The sequence below is a fragment of the Caloenas nicobarica genome, chromosome 19 (assembly GCF_036013445.1).
Source record: "Caloenas nicobarica isolate bCalNic1 chromosome 19, bCalNic1.hap1, whole genome shotgun sequence".
In the NCBI taxonomy this organism is placed as follows: Eukaryota; Metazoa; Chordata; class Aves; order Columbiformes; family Columbidae; genus Caloenas; species Caloenas nicobarica.
This window is the reverse complement of record NC_088263.1, coordinates 8,379,056-8,400,531: the sequence shown is the minus strand read 5'-3', so window position 1 is coordinate 8,400,531 and position 21,476 is coordinate 8,379,056. Positions and strand designations below refer to the sequence as shown.

Here is a 21,476-nt window from a genome sequence, read left to right as displayed (position 1 = left end):
GGGCAAAAGCCCTGGGCTGTCTGGCCCTTACGTGTGCGAGCGGAGAGTTTCAGACCCTGTAAGCATCTTTGCTAAAACGCTGCAATTAAAGCTCTCGCCTTAACGACTCCTGCTTTCTCAGCAGAGCCCGGGGTCTGCAGACCTCAGAGGGCTCCACAAAGGAGGGAAGTGCTGTCCTGGGCTGCAGCTCCGCCGTTGTCTTTGGGAAGTTGCAGCTTCCTTCCTCTCGTTTAAAGCCCCTGCACGCCGCTGGGTGACCCGTGGACAGCAGGACGGACAGCAGGACGGACGGACACTGAGCGGTCGCTGGGGAGGGCTCAGCCTGTGTTTTCAAGCTTCAGGGAGGTCATAGCTGCTCTCGGGATTTGCCTTGGAGGACACAAGGATCTGGGCAAAAATCCGTGATTTCTTTTCCCTCCTCCAAACTGGGGGATGTTATTTGATCCTTGTCCCCTCCTCCAGCCCCGCTTGGACTCGTCAGCTGCCTGATGGGGGGTTTACCCACACGTCCGGATTATTATTTTTTTCCTTTTTCATTTCTTTCTCTGAAGGAGCATATGCAATGGAGGAAATGAGCCTGGCGATCCTTGGGAGGGGTTTGGGGTCAGCAAAGCTTTCCTAGGATAAAATAGGATGAGTTCCTGCGTTCCAAGCGTTGCTTGGTGGGGTGACAGCAGCCCCGGGGGGGACACGATGTCACTGCCCTCGCACGGGCTCAGCAGAGCAAGCGCAGCTGCAGTCGCATCCTCTGCATCTTCGGTGTAAGCGTCACTGAGCATTTCTTCTGCATCTCTGACTCATTTGGATTTAATCACTTGACCCGATGCTCTGTCTCTCAGTCCTCCCACATCCTCGTAACGTTTGCCACCTCGGAGGTGTGTGCCTCCGGTCCTCGCCTTGTTTCAGTTCACATCTGGTATGAAATCCGGGAGCTCTGGTTAACGTTTGTGCCCACTCGTGACTTGAGCGCTGCTGAAAGCCGTTCCTCTGCCCTTGGGGTGAGGCTTGTTGCTTCAGTGTGCTTAATAGGTTACTCCAGGACCTCCTCTTGTGGGTGTTTGGGGTTTTTTTTTGTTTTGTTTTCACAATTTTATGTATATTCTGGCCTCCAGTTCAGGAGCTTTATATTGTTATCTGAGGGACCTCTTCCCTTTGCGAGCCCATACATCGCGATGGGAAGTTCCTGTAGGTAACTGGGAGCTCTTTTGGCTGCTTGACCCGGGTGAGAGCGATGATGAGCAAAGGTGCAAAGATGAGTAGGACCAGAGTGGGGCTCAGCAGCGTTACCTTGGATCCATGTTGTGTTTCTGCTGAGCAAGGTAGAAGCTCGTGGTGAGCTCGTGCGGGAGGTTTGCAGCCCCTCTGAGCTCTGGCCGTTGCTCCTTGTTGGGAAAGACCTTTGCTTGCTGTGGCTTAGCTTTCCCCTGTCCTCTACGAGCTATGGGTGTCTGCTAAAATAGATGGTTGCTCTCCCTTGGGTGCTCTCCTGGGGCCAATCCGTGCTTGCGGGTGGGTGTGAGGAGCAGCTGTGGGGAGGTCAACGCTCATCAGTGTTTTGAGCTCGTTAATCAGTCTCTTAGTGGTATTTGCCCAGCCCATGAGCACCCTGCAATAGGAACGGCTTTGAAATGGGGGGAAATAATAGCACTAAATTGTTTGAGAAATGATTTCGTTCTCCACTTATCAATAGATAAATCTGCTGTCCAACAACCTGAAATTTAATCTATCCATCTAAAGTAATTGGTGAGCTGCAACTTGAGTCCAAATGTGAATGGGAATTTTCTGTAGAGATGTTTTGTATCGTTTCTGTGGCTGCTGCTTTCCACCAGAGACAATGAGAAAGAACAAAGCCGTGCAAGACTGGGTGCTGCTGATGGAGAGTGACACAAGCTCCAGTTGTGCTTTTGACTCTTATTGCTGCTCCCAAAGCTCTCCCGGGAACTCCTTGATGTGGAAGCGAGCTGGATCAGGCGGAGCCACTTGGAGAGATTAGGTGAAGATTGTGATTTAATAGGTGCAATTTTAAATACAAAGATACTTTGGCTGCAGCCCTGTGGCTCCTGCTGGGCACTTGGATGCTCTTGGACTTTCTTTCCACTCTTGACTTTGGAGCTTTGATGTTCCTTTGCAATGTCAGAGTAGTGCGTGATTTGGAGATGCATCCTTTTGGCTTTCTCAAGCGGTTTACGCCACAGGAGACCCGTTTCCCCATTGATGATCGCAAATGATGTGTTTTCTCAATGAGAGACCCTCCCTTCCCCGTTTGCCGCGATAAGCAGATGCTCACAGCTCCCTGTCGGGGACTTACTTTTTTCGCCTGGTGCTTTTGAGCCGTGCCGGCAGCGAGATAAGAGGAAATCTGACATCATGGTCAGGAAGCGCTAAAGAAAGTTACTTTCGTCATTCGTCAATGGGTTATCTCGAGCGGCAGAGCTGCAGCATTCCTCGCGTGCTGCAGGGCCCGTTTCGAGCCCACGGCTTTGGCCGCGGTTCAGCCGTGGCCGCCTGCCCGGTGCTATTGTGTGCGGCCCCGCTCCCCCCCGAGCGCTCACCCGCCGCCAGCGGGTGCTTTTTGCTCCAAAAACCCCTTTCTGAAAAGCTGTGAGCGTGATCCTGCTCTGCCAGACAAACCAGCTGCCCCCTTTCCTTCCTTTTCCTACATTTTATCACATTGTGTATCCTCTTGGAGACTCTCAAGCCTTGCGCCTCCTTCCCTTGTGCCATCCCAAGTGCAGGGACTGCTCCGATGCTCACGTGAACGTCCTCCAGGTGCCGCCTTGGGCGGTTTGGTTGGTGAGCAAATGCTGCTGCATTTGCCGGCTTTTGGTTTGCCTCTTTGCCATCTCCCTTCAGCAAAGCGGCTCTGCTGAGAGGCGAGAACGCACGCGGCTCTCCAGCCCACAATCATCTCTGCCGGGGCTGGGGGACGGTTTCCAGCCTTACCCCAACGTGCTCGAGTAGCTGGATCTTTTTGCACGAATTTGCATTGGAAATGGCTGCTGTCTTGTCAACGCAGGTGCCACGGGCGCCCAGTCATACGGGGACCACAGGGAGGCTGGCGGTGACTAAAACAGGGGTGTGAGGAGGAGCGAGGTGCCGAGCTGCCGTGCACCATCCTGTGGGCTCCCCTCCTGCCCCCGGAGTTGTAATTTCCGATTGCAGACACATCCCTCCTGCCCAGGGGCTCTCTGGGGGTGCAGGAGCAGAGTTCTGGGGTGGCCAGGCACGTCCCTGTGCAAAGTGGAGTGACCCCAAGTGCCCAAGTATCTGGGGTTATCGCAAGTACCAAATTATCCTTTTTTTGATCTCTACAGAAAGCTTCTCCAATGCATTTATAAGTTTGCAGGACAAGTTTCTGAGTTGCATTGAAATCTCGGCAGCGATACGCTTTATATGCACAGTGATCAAAGAGTCTCTAAGCAAAACAAATAATGTAATGAAAACCCTCTTTAATAAAGAACATCCCAGAAGCTACCGAGGAGTTTCCAGCATGTCCCAGGTGCCGGGGGCTGCTGTGGTCCTACCTTGGCCGAAATTGCAGCCTCCCTGCGTTGCAAAGCGGGTTTCTCTGGGCTGGGGTGGGACGGGTGGTGGTTGAGAGCAGTTTATTCGCCTTACGGCATTGCAGAGTGTTTAAAAATAAGCAAAGCTGTTCCGAAACTCGGTGAGCGCAGGTGGTGGGGCCCTTCTGCCGTGCCGGCAGCGGGAGCTGGGCTGTTGTGCTGGCTCCTTGCAGCCCTCAGAGATCGGGTCAGAGCTGACCACGGACTTTTCTCATCTATTGGCAGGCTCCAGTGTATTTTGTTTTACCAAATGTGTTTTTTCTCCCTCTGGTACTATCCCATCCCTGCCCTTGTTATGTTTTTGCTCTGGCTTTAATAGCTTCCCCCTATGAAATGCTTCGGATGGGTTTTGCTGTGCCCGGGGAGCTCTCCCCACGCTGAGGATTCCTGCCCTGGATGCTTTTGGAGCGGTACGGTGGGAGATGCTGGTATCTGCAGAAGATGTTGTGGTCTTTGGGGTCTGTTTTCAGAACTGAGCATCCTGCTTGCTGGTGGTGCCTTGTCCCCCCTCCCGGAAGCAATGGCTGGGGGGTACCGAGGCGGCTTTGGGTGCGGAGGAGGGCGATGGCAGGACTCGGGGTGTGCGGGGTCCTGCCGGCCCTTGCACCGAAGAAGGTTGCAGGACGCTGGTTCTCGCTTGTAGCATATAAATGACACCATTGATTTTGGGCCTGGCAGGTGGTGAATGAGCCCCGTGGAGAACATCAATTTCTCTTTCTCCTGTGGAGTCGTTTGCCCATCCCAAGTTGTGATTGCTAAATAAAACGGTCTCGGCACAGCTCATATCCAATTGCAGCTAATTTCAGCGTTTGGCCATTGAGTAACGCTATCAAGCCAGCAATTCCTGATCTCCCATCCACAGCAAACTAGCTTTGAAATGCCTGTGAGCAGAAGCAAAAGGAGATATTTTGCAGACTGGTGAGAGAAATAGTGCAGGAGCCAATTGTGCCACCGTTTTACGGTTACTTGTGCATGAGGAATGGGGCTAGAACCTCCCTACAGTTGTCATCCCAAGTGGTGGCTTTTCCTGTGGGCAAGGTGGTGGCATCATTCTGCTGCCAGCTTCTCACTGGTGCAGCGGGACCGTGGTGCTGCCGCCTTGGTTTATTCTGTTTACATCAGGCTTTTTCAGCAACTCTTTAAATAGATTATGGGATTCTTCCTTGATGCTCGTCATCTGCGTGGTGGCAGCGCCCGATGGCTTTGTCCAGACGTCCCCTGGGGCTGTGGGAAGGGCAGTGACACCGCCGCGGGCACCTCGTGCTCATTTAGCAGCTGGTGGCGAGGTGGCGGCCAGAATTGAATGGGATGCGCAAAGACAATGGGATGCAGCTGGTGTTGAACAGCACGCCTGGTCGCAGCATCACAGGATGGTTGCGGTTGGAAGGGACCTCTGGAGATCATCTATTTCTGTCCTTTCTCACCTGGGCCGAGTTGAGATGGGGGCAGCTCAGCCCCGTCTAAATCCTTGGCAGAACCGGGTTTTGCTCCCTGTTAGAAATGCTGTCGTGACAAGGTGTTCATTTACTCGGATGTGCGATCTCTCTGCGATCCTTCAGAAACAAGGCAGTGTGAACGTGGAGCTTTTCAGGAATCCGAACCGCAAGTGTATTGTGCGGAGGGTTCAGGTTTTCACACCCATCGGGCGTCTTTCTTCGCTTGGCTGGACATCGGTGCCGTGAAAGTCCGTCTTTCCTGAGCGCTTCAGCCTTGGGACAGTGGGGAGCGAACATCTTGTAATGACAGCTATAACCTGTGTCATTAACTTTCAAACCGGAGGCTTAAAAGGATTTAAAACAAACACATGCTAGAGATTTGAAATGAGTGAGACTGCAATGCAACAGCAAATGCACCCCTGCTGCAAGCAGCCGGTTTGCCCAGGGTGTAAATTCTTGCAGAGACTCAGAAGATAAAGTTATGAAATAACCCGTATCGGTGAGAGAGGTTGTAAAGCAATTCCAAAAAAACCCTCTCAGTCTAGACGGATTATATTTATTGCAGTGTTTATGTGAGATAGAGGAATGCCCTAGAAAAACAGAATCGTTTTCAATTTCTGCCTCCAGCACTTGCTTGTTTAATGAGGAGGCTCTGATGTGATGGGAATGTCCTGTGCTGGGGGAGCTCTGCACAGACAGGGCTGGAATGGGGGAGAAGGGTAAAAGGTTATTTATTTTTTCTGTGTAGGTAAGTCAGCCTGTTGTCAATGAGGTGGTTTTGATAATCCCATCGCCACAAACCTCACGTACCATCCCAAGTGCAACGATACCGACAAGCTGCATCGCGGTCATGTCTACAGAGATACGATAACCCCAAAGGCACTGCTTTGATTCTTCTAATTAAAAGAAAATTAAGCTATTTTATTTGGCTTTGAACTCTTGGTGACGTTTGCAAGCAGTGTTTTTGCATGGTGTTGATTTGGTGACAACTTGGGGAGCAGAGATAGTGCCGTGTGACAAAACTATGCTGACCAAACCCAACCAAAGGCGGCCTGCATCCTGCGCCCGTTTGTCACGTTGGGATGATTCAACCCTTTAATTTACTTATTCTAACATGTTTGTTATGTATTTGTGAGGAATTTGCTGGGGGGGAAAAAAAAAAAGAAGTTTAAAAATACAGCAATAAATTGAAGGTATTTTGTGGAATAGCGTGAGGATGCAGAAAGAAGTGAAATTAATTGGCTTGCTCAGCAGAGTCATCCCGGTGAAGGATGTAGGTGATGCAGCTGCAAAAATGAAGCAGATTTTTATTCTCATGTGAGCCCCCGTGCTGCCAGGCATCACCATTGGAGCGAGACTGTCTGCAGTCCCCAGACTTCAAAATCCCCGATGCTCGCAAACAAACGGCCAATTATTGCTATAGTCAAAGACAGGATTTTCTTGAAAGAGAAACATAACGTTGCTCTGCCAGCTGAGCTGTCTGAATAACCGAGGGTGGTCCCTAGAGGGGTGAGATTTCCGCCTCTTCGCATGGGCTAAAATTAAAGATGAGCAAAGCTTTGTGGAAACAGTCCCAGGGGCTGCCTTGGTTTTGGGAAACGGGATCTGAGCTGGGAAGGGGCTGATGTTCTGTGGGTCTGTTGGTGTTCTGGTGCCTGCAGCATCTGGGAGGTGTGAGGTTAAAGGAGCAAATGTTACTTGAATAATTTGTCAGTTGTTTCAGACCCCAAAGCAAAAAACCTCTGATTTTTCAGTGTCTCGATCTTTTGTTTGGTCTGTGTGTATGGATGTACAGCAGCGTGTACAATAAACAACATAACGTGTGTGCCTTCTGTAGGGAACCAAATGGGATCGTGCTGGAAATGGTTAAAAGTCCAACACCGGGCTTCTGTAGAACATCAGTTGTAATTTATATTTGGCTTTGACCTTGAAAGGGAAACGTCCTGGCTTAAGTTTTGCAGCCCTTCTGCAACGTTACCTTATGCGAAACTTGTTTTTCAAAAGGGCGTTTGTTTCTGGCGCGCAGCTGAGAACACAGGAGCCCTCACGGGGCACCAGGAGTCTGACATCTTCAGCAACAACACATAAACTAATACACGGCTTCTCACTGCGAGTTTCTAAGTCCCTGTTAACTCGTCTCGCATATGAATTTAACTCAGTAAATCTCGGTTAAACTTTGTGCCTGTCTTACTCACTTTTCGCCTCCCTTTCTTTTTTGCTTCCCCCAGTTTCTCTGTTTGAAGAACATCCGAACCTTCCTGAAAGTGTGTCATGACAAATTTGGGTTAAGAAACAGCGATCTGTTTGATCCCTTCGACCTCTTCGATGTCCGGGATTTTGGAAAGGTAAGAGTTACTCCTGAGCTCCGGGAAGCCACGGTGCTGGCTCTGGTTGGTTCTCCTGACTTGTGCTGCAGATTTTGGACAAAAATACAAAGTTTTTGGGGTTTTCTGAGCAGCTTTTGCACCCTTAACCCGTGCACCGGGCACCTGTTCCCCCGTGCTCGTGGCAGCCTGGATATCTAGGGGTTGATTCTGCTGTGTCCTTAGCGAAGGATGATTAACCTTTTAGATTTACAAAGCCTCTGGGATCAGCCTCCAAGGCACATGGAAAATGTCTTATTTTGGGGGGGAAATCAAAGTATCTATGTATCCATGTGTTTATAAGAGCTGTTGGACGATACTGTTGTTCTGATACCCTGACTTCTAATGTGAACAGAGTCAGGGCTGTGCTGTTACTCTAATGGATACCGGGCTCAGGGAAGCTATTACCCAGGACAACCGCTATATTCTTTAGTGAAAAAGATGCTAAAAGATTTATTAAAGCTCTCTATTGTTTTACCTCTTTCGAGGTACCAGGCGTAAGCTGCTGGAAGGCGTCTTCACTTCTGATTATCCAAAGAGTAGATTTTCACTGCTGATGGGGATATATTATTTGATATTTATTGCCTAATTTATTTCCTGGACTATTATCTGGAATGTGCAATCGCAGGGGCTTGTTTTATGAGTTTTTTTTGATTTATGAAATACAAGGAGGCTTTTGTTGTTCTGGGAATATGAATGCACAGAAGGAACCTTTTGGGCTGGGGAAAGAACCGCTGCTAATTAAAATGCTGCTTTATCGTCACGTTGTCTCTTGGTTTGTGCTGTTTCGAATTGCCTAAGACGCCTGTAAATAGAGCCTGGCGTTTAAACACTGCTGGAACACATCAGCTGAACACAGTTCGGTTTCCTCTTTGGTCTGGGTAGGGAGCAGCTATTCCTTCCTCCTATTCAGTTTTTGGGAGGACGTTCAGGTTTGTGACTTGGGATGGGGAGTTGCTGTTCCCTCTTACCTCATGGCAACTTAGGTTTTTAGGAGACTTTGGAAAGAAACTCGTCAAAAACTTCCGAGAAATCCAAATTATTGCCTGGACCTTGCTTATTTTTACGTGCGTCGTCCTCCTCAAACAACCTGATGAGATGCGGGAGGCAAAGATTCTGTACACGAAAACCTCACTGCTCTTTTCCCAGTGCGGTTCTTTATCAGTTTGGTGGGGGTATCAGCTGTTGATCTGCACCACCCTCAGCCCCTGTCAAAACATCCCCATTGTCTTTGGCACCTTTCATTCCCACGATACCCTCAGATCCGTGTTCAACAGCGGCAAAGCAAATCAACAGGGAAAAATCTGCTGTTGACCGTCGTGCCTTTCAGCTTTGAGTCACAGCCAGAGCAAGAGGAGTCTCTAATCCACGTTCCCACTGGCCAAATGCAGACTTCACACACCAAAAATTCTTCCTGGAGCTATTAATTCCTTAGATCAATAGCTTTTTTTTCGGTTATGAGACACTTACGCCGTGTAGGAGACTTTTCTGGATGGAGCACAGTAGCAGTCGACCGTTTAATTACATAGAAACCTTGGTGGAGTGGTGTTGGGTGTTTCCTTTCTGGATGCCACTTAAGTGATTATTTCTCTCCTCCAAGCCAGAAGGCGGGTGAGACAGCAATTACTAATAGCCGTTGGGTTTGCTGCAGTGTAATTACTGAGTAGAAAGGCCGTGGCTTGTGTTTATGTGGTGCCAACCTATACGTAAAAGGCTGGTCCCTTGGAATCTGCACGGTCCTTTCTTAGGGGCAGAAAGACACGAGTGCTTTAGAAAAGGGAGAAAAATCAGATCCCGCAGTCCTGCCTTGACCAGCTGTTATTTCCAGAGAGTTTTCCATGACTCCCTTTGGCTTCCAAGCTGGGATTTCATCAAGAAGGAGCTGCCGTAGGATGGATGGAGCCTCCTCCGAAGGAGCAAGTGTGGTCGGGGGCTGCTGGAGTGCAGGAACGTGGGTTTTTATCCCTGCATTTGCTGCTTTAAGTGTTAAGCTTGGGAAGTTCCTGCTTCCTTACTTGTCACCGGGAGAACAGCTGGTGAAATGGGATCGGGACCCATGTGGGCTTCTCCGGCCGAAATCCCTGCGGAGCCGCAAAGCTCCATCTCTGCCGTCGCGGGACGTCGGGCAATTGGCCAGCTCAGGCTTTTGCCAAACAGATGCGTCATGTTTCTTGTAATCTCGGTTGCAGTGTTTCCCAGTTACCCAAGGGAGTCGAAAGGCCGGGTTAAATTGCTCCCAGCCAGTGTTGTTTGCTTGCTTTTTTTTTCCCCCCCCAGTGTCCAGTTATTAAGCAATCCTGCTGTGGTGGGACATGCTGTGTTTCATGATAGAGGTTTCCAAAAGTCACCCGAGATGCTGAGTTGATGTATTTCTAAGTGGGCCCCTTTACGACACCTTAAAAGAATATATTGTGATATTGTTTTCTACAAGTTGGTGCTTTTTTTTTTTTTAAATCTTATCCCTTCAAAATGTCTCAAAAGCTATCCATCATCACTAGTGAATTTTGCAGAAATGTTTCTCTGTGGCTGTGTCTCGGCTGCGGGATGCAGAAGCGGCGCTCCAGGAAGAAAACCCCTGCTAATATTTATTTGTCCTTAATTAGGGTCTGATATTGGAGGAGTGAGCACTGGGCTCCTCTGCAGGAGTGCTGGGCAGTCTTTGCTAGTACAGCCTGGCTGCTAAAAAAGAAATAAAATAAAGAAGCTAGTGCTCATGTACGGTAGGCTGTTGCATAGTACTTCACGCACATTTAATACCAGTAACGGTATGAAATGTAACCCTTATTGGACTTGCTAATTTATTCGCACCGACGATAATGAGATAAAATGTACATAAATATGGATTAAACTCTTTACCACTCTATTAGTCAGCATGATGGTAGCAAGGTTCATTAAAGGGAGTTACTCATTTTCAATAACTTGCAGTAATGTACTTTTTTTTTTTTTTGAGAAATATAGTTCAAATATTCATAAACCTGTGGAGCGTGCCATTTATTAGCCTCCCGCTCCTCTCTGCTCTCCTGGTGTGTATTTAATTGTGCTGACTTGCTTTTGAAGTTCATGCACTGTTTGAAGAAAGCTTTTTTTTTTTGCAAGATACGGGTCTTTCCTACCCTGACCCACAGATAAAAAATGATGCTGTTCTAAAAATGAAAAAGGGAAGCGGCTCACAGGTCAGATGAAAAACGAGGAGATATTGAGATGGCGATTAATGTGGTGGTTTTTGTGCTGTTGGTTCTGTGCCTCGTGGATGGCTGATGGGGGACTTGTACATGGCTTGTCCTGCACGTCTGAAGGTTCCAGCGGTACCGTCAGAGTTAAAGTGATGGGTGCTCTATATAAAGCATTTGCATCTGCAGAATAATTTTTGGTGTCTCCTCCTTCGGGCTGATGGATCTGTGAAAACTGAGAGTTGGTGGTTTGTGCTTCTCTGCTGAGAATTCCCCTCCCTCCATCGTCTCTAACTTCACGTACAAGTTGATATCCCTGCAGCAGTACTTTAAGGGGTGCCTTTTTAACATAGTTTGGGCATATAAAGGGGAGAAAAGGGGAGATTTATTTTAAATAATATAGGTAGGTGAAAATTGCATGGCTTTTGGATAAATGACTGCATTTTAGTGCCATAATGCATCCTACGCGCATCCCACCCCGGGCTCGGCAGCGCCAGCACTGGTGGCTCTGCCTCGTGTCCCTTTTATTTTCAAATTCCCCGGAGGACCAGGTAGCTGGACAGACCTTCCCGTCTTGTTTTCCGCTGCGCCGGTTACTCAGATGGCTGCTGCGTGCTGGTTGGATGTGTGTCAAGAAAGGGATCCTGTCGCAGATGAAAACATCTCTATTTGCTATGTAACTCACACAGCGTGTGTGCAAGGGGTGGAGTGGGAAGAAAGAAGAATTCCCCAAAAGAAGGGCGTGCGTGGGTTTTGGTTTTTTGGGTGTGTGGGGTTTTTTGTTTGGTTGGTTTTGGGTTTTTTGTTTGTTTGGGTTTTTGGTCTTAGTTGTTGTTTTTGGTTTTTTCTTTGGTTGGTTTGGGGTTTTTTTTTTGCTGTTTTCTTTGTTTTTTGGGTTTTTTTGGTTTTGTGGGTTTTTTTTTTTCCTGTTGTTTTTGTTTGGTTGGTTTTGGGTTTTTTGTTTGTTTGGGTTTTTGGTTTTAGTTGTTGTTTTTGGTTTTTTGTTTGGTTGTTTTTTTTGTTTTTGGGGTTTTTTTTGCTGTTTTCTTTGGTTTTTGGGTTTTTTTGGTTTTGGGTTTTTTTTTCCTGTTGTTTTTGTTTGGTTGGTTTTGGGTTTTTTTGGGTTGTTTTTGTTTTTGGGGGGTTTTTTTGGTGGTTTTGTTTGTTTGTTTTTGAGGGCTTTTTTGCCTTTTTTGTTTTTTTGGTGGGTTTTTTTTTGTTTTTTGTGGGTTTTTGGTGGTTTTTTGGTGTGGTTTTTTTTTTTTGTCGGATTTTTGGGGGTTTTTTATTTGTTTGGTTTTTTTGTGTGTGTTTTGGGTTTTGTTTTGTTTGGGGTTTGGGGGGTTCTCTTTTTTGCGTGTGTTTTTTTTTGTGCTTTTTTTTTAAAAAAAAAAATTCCCGAGGGAGCGGTAGAGTAACTGGCCTGCGAAGAGAGATACGTGTATGTGTGTGATTGCATACGAGAAAGCAGGAACCCGCTGGGCCCCTTGCTGCCGGTCCGTGCCCGCAGGAGAAGCTCGGGGCAGGCAGCTCGTGACATACCTGTGCGGGGACGTCACCGCCTGCCAGCTGATGATTAACTCCCGTGTTGTTTGTAGGAGCTGCGGGTGACGTTCGGTCCCTTCCGTGCTGGCCGGCGTGTTGCTCAGCTGGCATCAGGGTCAGCCGGGGTTTGTCCACCCGTGTTTTAAATGGCATTGCTGGAGTCATACTGGAGACTTGGATACTGGGCTGATGCTACAAATGGCAAAGGCAGACTGGGACAGCGTGGGTTGGGTTTATTCCTCCCACCCCTTTGCCAGCCTGAGGGTTCACTTGGGCTGGGGGCCGCTTGTCTTGCACTCTGAAGGTGCTGAGCTCTGCCTTGCCCAAGGTGCAGGTTGGTCGGACGTGGGGTGATGGTTAAAATAAGTAAATCCATCTTGGAAGCTCATTCTAGGATCTGGAAGGTCAGCTTAGGTTCTCTAAGGTTTTTGTCATAAAACCTAAAATAAGGAGAATTTTTCTTTACTTTGAGGAGAAACTTGTTTCCTTTGAGGTGCCAGAGCCTTGGAACCAGCTGCCCAGAGAGGCCGTGGAGTCTCCTCCTCTGCAGATGTTCAAACCCGCCTGGACGCGTTCCTGTGAGATCTGCTCTGTTGAGCCCGCTCTAGCAGGTGGGTTGGACTGCACGACCTGCAGAGGTCCCTTCGACCCCAACCACTCTGTGCTCGCTCCTGGGCACGGTGGGGACATCAGCTGCGGTCCAGGGGGCTGCGATGGCAGGGGCAGCGTCTCCAGCAGATGTTTTCAGCTGGAACGCTGAAGGCGTGTACAGGAAACAGGGATGCTGAACTTCCCTAAAACACGGGGCCAATGAATTACAGACCCCTGGGGCTAGTCAAGCGCGGACCGGACGGTGCTTTCTGCTGCACGCAGGACTGTCCCCGTGTAGCGTTTGCCGTGAGGGATGTGGAAGGCGCTGCCACACCTCTAGTAATGTACCTTTTTAGGCTCCAAATCCTGCTTCCCCCTCCGCCCAGCCCTGGTGTCCCTCTGGTACTAACCGCAGCAGAATCTTTGACCTGTGCTGTGGCAAATTCTCTGGGTTTTTTCCCCTTTCCTCTCTCCTTTACTTGCAAATCCGGTCTGTTTACAGATGTGCAGCTTCTCAGTGGAACTGAAAGAGCCAGAAATGTTTGTTCTGGGAAGCTTTGCTTTTGCTTTTTTTTTTTTTCCCCCCATTCTTGGCTGCTTTCCGCAGTATTTTTCCAAGGGGTCACATTAAGGGGTATTATGTTTCATATCGAGCAAGTATGGGCAGGATCTTTCGTAACTCCCATAGTCTGGGTGGGAGAATTCCTCTGTTGGGCCTTAAACAGCAATTGAAGTGTTTCAATGTGCAAGGAATCCCAGCTATTGATCAGGACATGGATAAATGTATATCCTTAATGTGAATCAAAATGATTTTTCCTTTACCTTCTTGATTTGTCTGAGCTGTCTTGGTGGTTATTTTAGACAAAACTGGGGAGAAAAGGATTTTTTTCCCTTAAACCTGTGAGGGGTAAAGCATTTACCTGTCCATATTTCCAAAAAAGGGAGGGGGAAGAATGCAAGCTCTCTTGGGTGACCCAGCAGTTTTTTGCATATTGTTTGAAAAATGCCTGGTTTCATTTGAACCCCTTGAGATGTTTTTCCTTTATTATTTTCCTTTATTATGGCATCAGGCATTTGAGACTTAATGATACAGGGAGCGTCATTGTGACTGAAAGATGTCAACAGGCAGTCAGTCTTTGTCTTGGTGCTCAATTAGCGCATCTGGCATCATTTGAGATTAACTATTCAGTGTGCGTGCGCTTTGGGAAGGGAAGGAAATACATCCCAGGTAATATCACTTAAGGGAGTCTTGGAATAAAATAATTTTTTTATTTTATAATGAGCTCTTATTTCTTCATTAAAATCCTCTGCAGATTTCTCAGCCTCTTGGAACTGCAGTGTCTGATGACGGTGCTGTCCCAAGGCCAAATGCTTTGGTTACAAATAATAATTAACATTTCTTGAAACAGATTAACATGTGGGTGTAACTGCGGTTTAGAGGAACGAGCAAAAAGCGAAACCATCAGCCGGAAAATACTGGTACTGCCAAACTCCACAAACCCCCAGTACTCAGGGTCATTCTGCACAGCATCTTCCCCATAGACCAGAAGGAATAATGGGGAGGGGAAAAAAGCTTCTGTAGGAAACTGTGATTCCTCTTGGGGCAGAGGAGAGCTGGTACAAGTTAGCACATTGAAATGTTGCTGCCGAACACAAACATCCCGATGCCAAGAGGGGCCTGGTGTCCCCTGCTCCTTCTCCAGCGCACCCCAGAAGGGGACGGGGAGTTGGGCTTTGGGCAGCGAGCCCGGGACCCCACGTGCTCCTGTCCAACCGATACTCCGCGTTTGGACAGTCACTTACTGGAAGAGAAATGTTAATGTCTCGCGGCAAATAAGCATTGCACAAGAAAAACGCGTTGAAACCTCTGCATCTCAGCAGAGCGTGGTTTGGGTAAGGTTTGCTGTTTGCACCCTCGTCTCTTGTGAGTCTCCCGTGTTTCTAGAGACTCCGCGTCACTGATGCTGTGACCGATGGGTCCTGTCCGTTTCAAGGACAGCTTTAGAAACCAGGGCTACCCTTGCCTAGGGACAGTGTGGAGGCTTCTTGTCTCCCTCCCACACTTCTTCATAGGGCGAAATAAAAAAAAAAAAAAAAAAAGGGCATCTCAGACTATTTTGTTCCACTGGCTGTCAGAATGGGCTGTTTGTTTGTTCTTGGAGGACTTCCAGATAGGGTGTTTTTCTTTTCCTTTCCAGTACTCCCCGTACACTTGAGATTCCCCCCGGATGCCCACTGCGGGCTGGGTGCAGCGCTGGTTTGCACACACAGACGGGGGGTACAGAGGACTGGAGCACTTGGTGAGAAATACCCCAGAGCGGCAGGGCTGTCGGTCTGTCTGCGCACAGGGGCTGCAGGTGGAGCCGGGAGGTGACACGGGTTCAGAGGGCTGGACTGCAGCTGCAGTGATGGTCAGGAGCAGTTTGCTTTGAATAGGATTTAAAAAGCATCTCTCTAAACAGCACAGGTGAGGCTGACCAAGACATCTGAAAACCATCCGTAAGGGTTGTGCAGTTATCTAAAATATCAATTTCCCTTTGTAAAGAGTGAGCGCTTCTCTTGGGCGAAGATACCTTTGTATTTTCTGGCTCTTGCAGACCTTTCCGTGCCTGGGTGCGGACCCACAGGGAGATGGGGCGACCGCGGGTGCGCAGCCCGTGGCCGTTCCCGCGGTGGGACCGCGCTGCTCGCCCGCGCTGCCTCGCTGCTCCGCTAAACGAGCCTCAGATGGTGATGCTGCAGCTGGTTCATTTACGCTCTTGGTCTTAATGGTGTGCATGTATGTGAGACATTCTCCTCTTTGACATCGTTTTCTTCCTACTAATTATGTATTAAAGCGTAATCATGGTAGCAAGAAAGCAGCCTTAATGCACCCCGGGTAAAGCTAATGATGTGGACACACTGCACTTAGTCGCATTTGTCAAGGTTTCCTATTCCAGGCCTGTTGTGAGTAATTTTAGGAATTTTTGAGCCAGTGTGGACTTTGCAGTCGTTCCCTACTAGTGAGTAAGGCTTGTGTGGGAGAGACTGATTGAGTTGTGGTGGAGATTTCTCCTGGCTAACAGATGGTGGGGATTTCACAGCCTGTTACTTAAGTTTTGAAAAAGGTGGTTAATACTTCAGGGCAAGGAGCGATGTGCAAATGGGTTGGAAGTAACACCTAAATCAGAGCCAGCAGTTTGCATGTTCTTCTGGGGCTTGGGATGATCCTGTTTCCAGCTCTTCTCCTCTTCCATTTGCCACCTCCGAGGTCCCCCTGACTTTGGGCAGCTCTGGAGCATCCGACTTGAAGCACACAAGGATCTCGATGCTGCAGTGTGATGCCCAGTTGCTCTGCCGCAGACTGAAGCCTGAATATGATGGAGCAGTGAGGGTACCTTGCACAACGTATGGGTTCTGTGTTGCCTGAAGAGCTGCTGTAGACATGGCCCACGGAGCAGCAGTTTGTCCAGGCCCTGCAGAGCAGTGACAGATCCGTCAGCCGTGTTCCCAGAGCTGCTGCCATCCCACATCCTTTCAGAGTCATCTTGTTGAAGGCAGTTGAATTACTCACGCGAGTAGGGAGGCAGTTGCACAGATATTTGCATTGTACCGTCCTCGAAGATGCAGTGGATGTCACTTACACACAGAGTAATGGGTCTTGCACGGATGTGCTCTTCCATCTCTCTCTTGATTTTGGGCATCTAACTTAAAATATACATATATCTGGAGAGGACTGATATACGAAAGTGGAATTTTGACCAAAAAAAGCTTTGTAGCATTTTCTCAAGGAGAAAAAAAAAAAAAGAGAAAATATCTTCTCCCACACACAGACCTTTTGATGCCGGTGCTACGAGTGTGCGCTGAGAATTAAATCAGGGATGGGGATCTGGGGAGGAATTTGTGTGCAAGCGCTGGGTGTGATATGGAGGGTGTTCCTGTGGCTCCCTGGTCTTTTCTGGGCACGTGCAAAAGTTAAAGCAACTGGAGGTTGCACTGGAGGATTAATTTGACAGAAGAGAGCCAGGGTGTGAGCCAGCAGGCTCTGCAGCGTTGCTGTCTGCTGTCCCAGCCCCGTACCTGAGCCTGATGGGGTGCAACAGCTCTGCGATGGGAAAGAGAAACGCGGTCTTCCAAGCCAGTGGACTGTAAAGATTATTAAAAAAAATTTGAATATATTTCTTTCATGTGGAAATAGTGCTTTAGTCCCTGTACAGAGGGATTTATCAAAAGGACCTCTGTGCTCCAGAAGCAGAGCTGAGATCACAGTTCATTGCAGATGTGAATTGAACTGGCTGAGTCCCACTTTGAGCAGATACGAACAACCATTGTACAGCGTCAGCCTGTCTTGAACCCCACACGTCACTTCTGCTCCCTGGCTGTCTTTGCAGAAGCTAGATTTGCACAGCAAATTAATTTTTCTTTGAAAATGAATTCTCTGGCTCCTGGCAATAGCATGGCGAAGCTGGCGGTGAGGGCTCTACACAGGGGCACATCAACGTGGGACGTGGGAGATCAGCAGCAAACCGAGTCCACCAGTTCCCTGGAGAGGTTGCTCCAGCAGCCGGGGAGATGTTAGAGATGGATCCATCAGCATGTAGGTCTGTTTGGTTTTGTTTTGCTTTTCAGCTGGGACGTTTGATCCCATTATAGGAGAGAGGCTGGATGGGAAGCTCATTTTAAGCATTTTCAGCTAATGCAACAGTTTGGGGTGCTGTGATTTTTGTAGACCTAGGTGATAGCTTCTCTGTGGGAATCTGATTTTTGGGACTGAGTGCTCAATGGGATTAGACTTTTACGATGTCTCAGATTATGCACAGAGATTTATTAGTCATTAGGAGAGTCTGTAGCAGGACCTTGAATTGAATGTATTTGCCTAGAAGGAAAAACCCCATTGACCTTGGTGGTGTTTTTGAGGTAAAGGAGGAAGTTGGGTTAGGGTCATTAGCCCATATTTGATCTAAATACAAAATTGTATTTAAAAACATGCATGCATAGAAAAATCTACAGTTGGGAGCAGATGAACTTTGGGGTTAAATCCAGCCTGCAGGGAGCCATGTGAAGGACTCTTGCCTTGAGGCCTCACTTGACTCTGTTTGTTTGCTCAACCCCTTTCCTCCATCAGCCAAGTCCCAGTGTGTGCGCTGCCTCCCGCCCTCCCCCTCGCCTTTTTTCATAATATTGTTCTAATTACTGGAGTGTGAAGAATTGACTCTTAAAATGCCTCTTGGCAAATTCCATTTGTGCATTGATGAAATTTCCCCTCGCTGCAGTCTCGCCATTAGTGCTGGTTACGTTCAGCCCGTCCTCGGATCCAAACTTCTCCTCCGCCCTTCCCTGGCAAACTGGGACATGCTAGTTATCACACTGGTTGGAGATCATAAATGTCAACGGGAGATGAAAAAGGGAAGAAAATGAGGGCTTTGGAGGAGGATGGAGGGTTAACGCATGTCTGCTGGGGTCCCGCTGGTGTGTGTTTTCACAGCGCTGTTTCTCCTGATGAGCTGCCAGATGTAATTTTTTGGGGTGGCCTTTTAGCCTTGCAGAGATCCCTGCGGCGGCGCAGGCATTGAAGTTTACTGGGTGAACTGGGACAGCAAGGGATGGCTGTGGGTACAAGGCTCTGAGAGCAGAAGCTCGACTGGTAGCTCAGGGAAGGGCTTGCAGGAGGGTTGTGGGGCTGAGGATTTGCTGGGGGGGGGGAGTTGAGCTCTGAACCCTGCTTGGAACGGGGATGCTTGTGGTGGTACTTTGCATGTGGTCGTGGGCTTTCCTTTCTCAGGATGGCTGTCCCTTGAGGAAGGGGTTTGATGTCTCCGCCTGGACCTTCTGCTCCCCAGCCGGTTCCTGGGCTCGCAGCCCTCCCGTGTCCATCTCCCCAGGCTGTGCTGGTGCATCGTGGTGGACGATGCTCCAAACCAGGGTGGCAGCGCCTGCGGTCATCTGTTGATGGTGCAGAGAATTCAGGGCGTATGGCGGACGTGCTCTTAAAGGGGGATATTTCTTTAAAAAACAACGACGATACGGGGTTGTTTCTAGAGGCTTTGTTTTAAATGAGTAGGGAGCACTTGAATAACGCTTCCGGCTTTTTCTGCAGTTGCAAGGGGCTAAACACTTGAAAAATAAAATTGGAAGCTCAGTTAGCAAGTAATTGCAAGGTTCCCAGGACCGAGGCTTTAAGAAAAATGCCGAAGAGGAGGTTTTCTTCATAATGTTAGACACTGGGCAGCTTTGGACCATCTCCTGATCCCAGAGCACTCGCGGTACATCCAAGCAGCAGACTCGTGCTGGGAAATTACAGGTTCCTTCTGTCTGGGTTTCCCTTGCCCCTCTGTTTGCAGCCTGGGAGCTGGACCGGCAGGTCCTGGGGAGCTGGTTTTCCCCAGGGGCGCGTGTGGGTTGTGCTTCTCGCAGCAAAGGACCTGGGAACTGGGCTGGCCTGAAGCACTGGTGGCTTTGGCTGCCACGGAGCCGCCTCGTTTATCATAAAACCTCCCAGGAATCCTCCCTGCAGGACAGACTATGGGCTGCAGGGGCATCTGGCTGGGTCCCAGTTGACTTTGTCGGAGGACCTGAACAGTGGGGAACCCAAATTCATCCCAACAGCTGTGCAGTGCTGGTGGCGTGGCTGTCAGCCCCTGCATGGGGCCAGGATGAGCCGGAGAGGACAGTTGTGGTGTGATGGAATCCCTGTCCTCTGCGCTCCTTGGCGGGGGGCCTGGCAGAGGTCATCCCCTCTGCAGATGTGCATCCCCTCTGCAGCTCACCAGGGCTGTGGGCAGCTTCTCGCACCTCTACAGATGTTTTCTGGCACATAAAAGGGTTTAATTGTCCCTTGCTGGAGCGCTTGGTGCACCCCAGGGCTGCTTCTAACGTGCCTGTCCTTGGTCAATGGCTCACAGTGGAGCAGTTATCCTTCAGAGGAGCAACAGAGCCTGAACCTTCACCACCACCTCACACTGTGTTGGCAGATAATCAGTTTTAACCTTGATAGGGGGGAGAATTTGACAAGCAAGGCAAGGTGAAGAAAACCTACCCTGGATTAGACTAAGGAGAAACTGGCTGAGGACGCACCAGGGGTGGATGGTCCGTGGCCAGGGATGCTCGGCTTTGGGTTTCTGGTTTTCACAGTGTCAGGGACCTTCCAAATGCAGGCACAGGGCAGTGCCAAAGGCTCTGGAAGGAGGTGACCAGAGCTGCAGCCGCTGAGGCTGGCAGGTGGTGTGGCTGGAAAAAGGGTTTTTTTGAAAGCAGAGTTTTACTGCGCTGGTCCCAGGAGCTGTTGGAGCCTGTGAAGCTGCGATTCCACACACCACGATCTGCAACAGGCGCTTCTGTTTGCACTGTATGTTACAGGGATGTAAAGCAGCCAAAAAACATTTAGTTTCAAGTGCTTTGCTCCTCGCAGATAATTCTCCAGCTCTGTCTTGCCACAGAAAGGCTTGTAAAGAGGTAGCGATCGATTAAAATTAGCCGCAGCAAGTTCCTGTTAGTGTAAGCTGTCTGAAGGACGAGCAGATCTTCAGATTCTTGTGGTTTTGCTCTGTTCTATTTCTAGCTCCATTAAGTCCGTTTTTACCCTGTTCTCTTCTGAAACATAAATGAATAAATGCCATAACAAGGGCACGCTTAAAGAAAAATGAAGCATGAGTATATAAATGAGGGACCCAACTACAAGAAAGGTCAGAGAGGAGACATTACCCAGTGGTGTTCATTAAGGAAGGGTATCGGGGTGTAATTTAGCTTCCTGGTTTACTTGTGTGTTTAGTAAAGCTGGTTGGAGGACCCATGGAGAGAGATAAGAGATGCAAAATACGTAGAAGGAAACTTTCCTTTCCCATGTGTTTGCATTCTGGGCAATACAGCAGCTGAAGTGGAAGAGGGATTTTGATACTGATGACTATCTGTGGTGCGCTTGGTATTTTGGAAAAAAAAATATTCCCTGCTTGGGGGAGAAGGAGGGAGCTGAACGATGGCCGTTTGCAGCATGACCCCCGTGATGCTTCTGTTTGCAGAAGGCAGGGCTGTTTGCTTTTCTGCTCCTTGGCACACGCTGAGCAAACCCGCGCCGAAGGGTTTGCAAAGTGCAGAAAGGTTGGTCACCCTGTGCGATGTGGAGCCTGACCTGAAATTTGATGTTCACGTGCTGACGCTGGGTGCAGAGGACTGCTGCCCCAGCCCAGGGCTGGTGGTTTCTGCTCCGGGAACACGCACATGAAGAATGAAAATATCCAGAGTTACTTAAGAAAACAGAAATGTGTTGGTGATAAGCTCACACCTCAGTAAGGCAGCGCCTGCTCCGTGGGGCTGGGAAGGAGTTTCCCGTGGGGATGTTGGGTGGAAAAGTGCTTTTCAGGGCTTCACTGTGCACGTCGATCCTTTGTCACCAGCCCCAGCGTGGTTTTGTCTGTCTATGTGTCCTCTGCCTAAAGCTCTCCAGGTATTCACACAAGCGTGGAAATGCATCCAAATGACGTCAGGAAGAAATGACAGTATAGAGAAATCCCTCTTCATGGCAGGAACCAAGTGAATGGGGATTTATCTTGGAGATTAACTGGGCTACTCTTCTCGTTTTGCTTTTCCTGCCATGAAATTCAGTTCCCTGAACTGAAGAGGTTGCTCTACAGGTCTGCACCATCTGGGGGAGGTACAATAATAAAACCATTTAAATTCTCCTTTGTATTTTGGAGGGACAGTGGTAATTCCCCTGGTGCCAGGGCTTATTTTGCTGTGTTAATACCTGGGTTTGAAGAGTTTCCTTTCTTCCTTTCCTTGCTCAGGGCTGCACTTTCAGAAAGCTCTTTTCTCCAGAAAATTTAGCATGTGCAC

At 48.8% G+C, this 21,476-nt stretch overlaps 1 protein-coding gene across 2 annotated transcripts in view; it reads left to right on the top strand.

Moving 5' to 3' along the window:
* The window catches only part of VAV2 (vav guanine nucleotide exchange factor 2), a 120,306-nt gene that overhangs the window by 19,737 nt on the left and 79,093 nt on the right, over positions 1-21,476 (top strand). For both annotated transcript variants that reach the window (XM_065648268.1, XM_065648265.1), the window contains exon 2: positions 7,228-7,344. In XM_065648268.1, the coding sequence (XP_065504340.1) occupies positions 7,228-7,344 (117 nt within the window). The remainder of the gene's footprint in view (positions 1-7,227; positions 7,345-21,476) is intronic.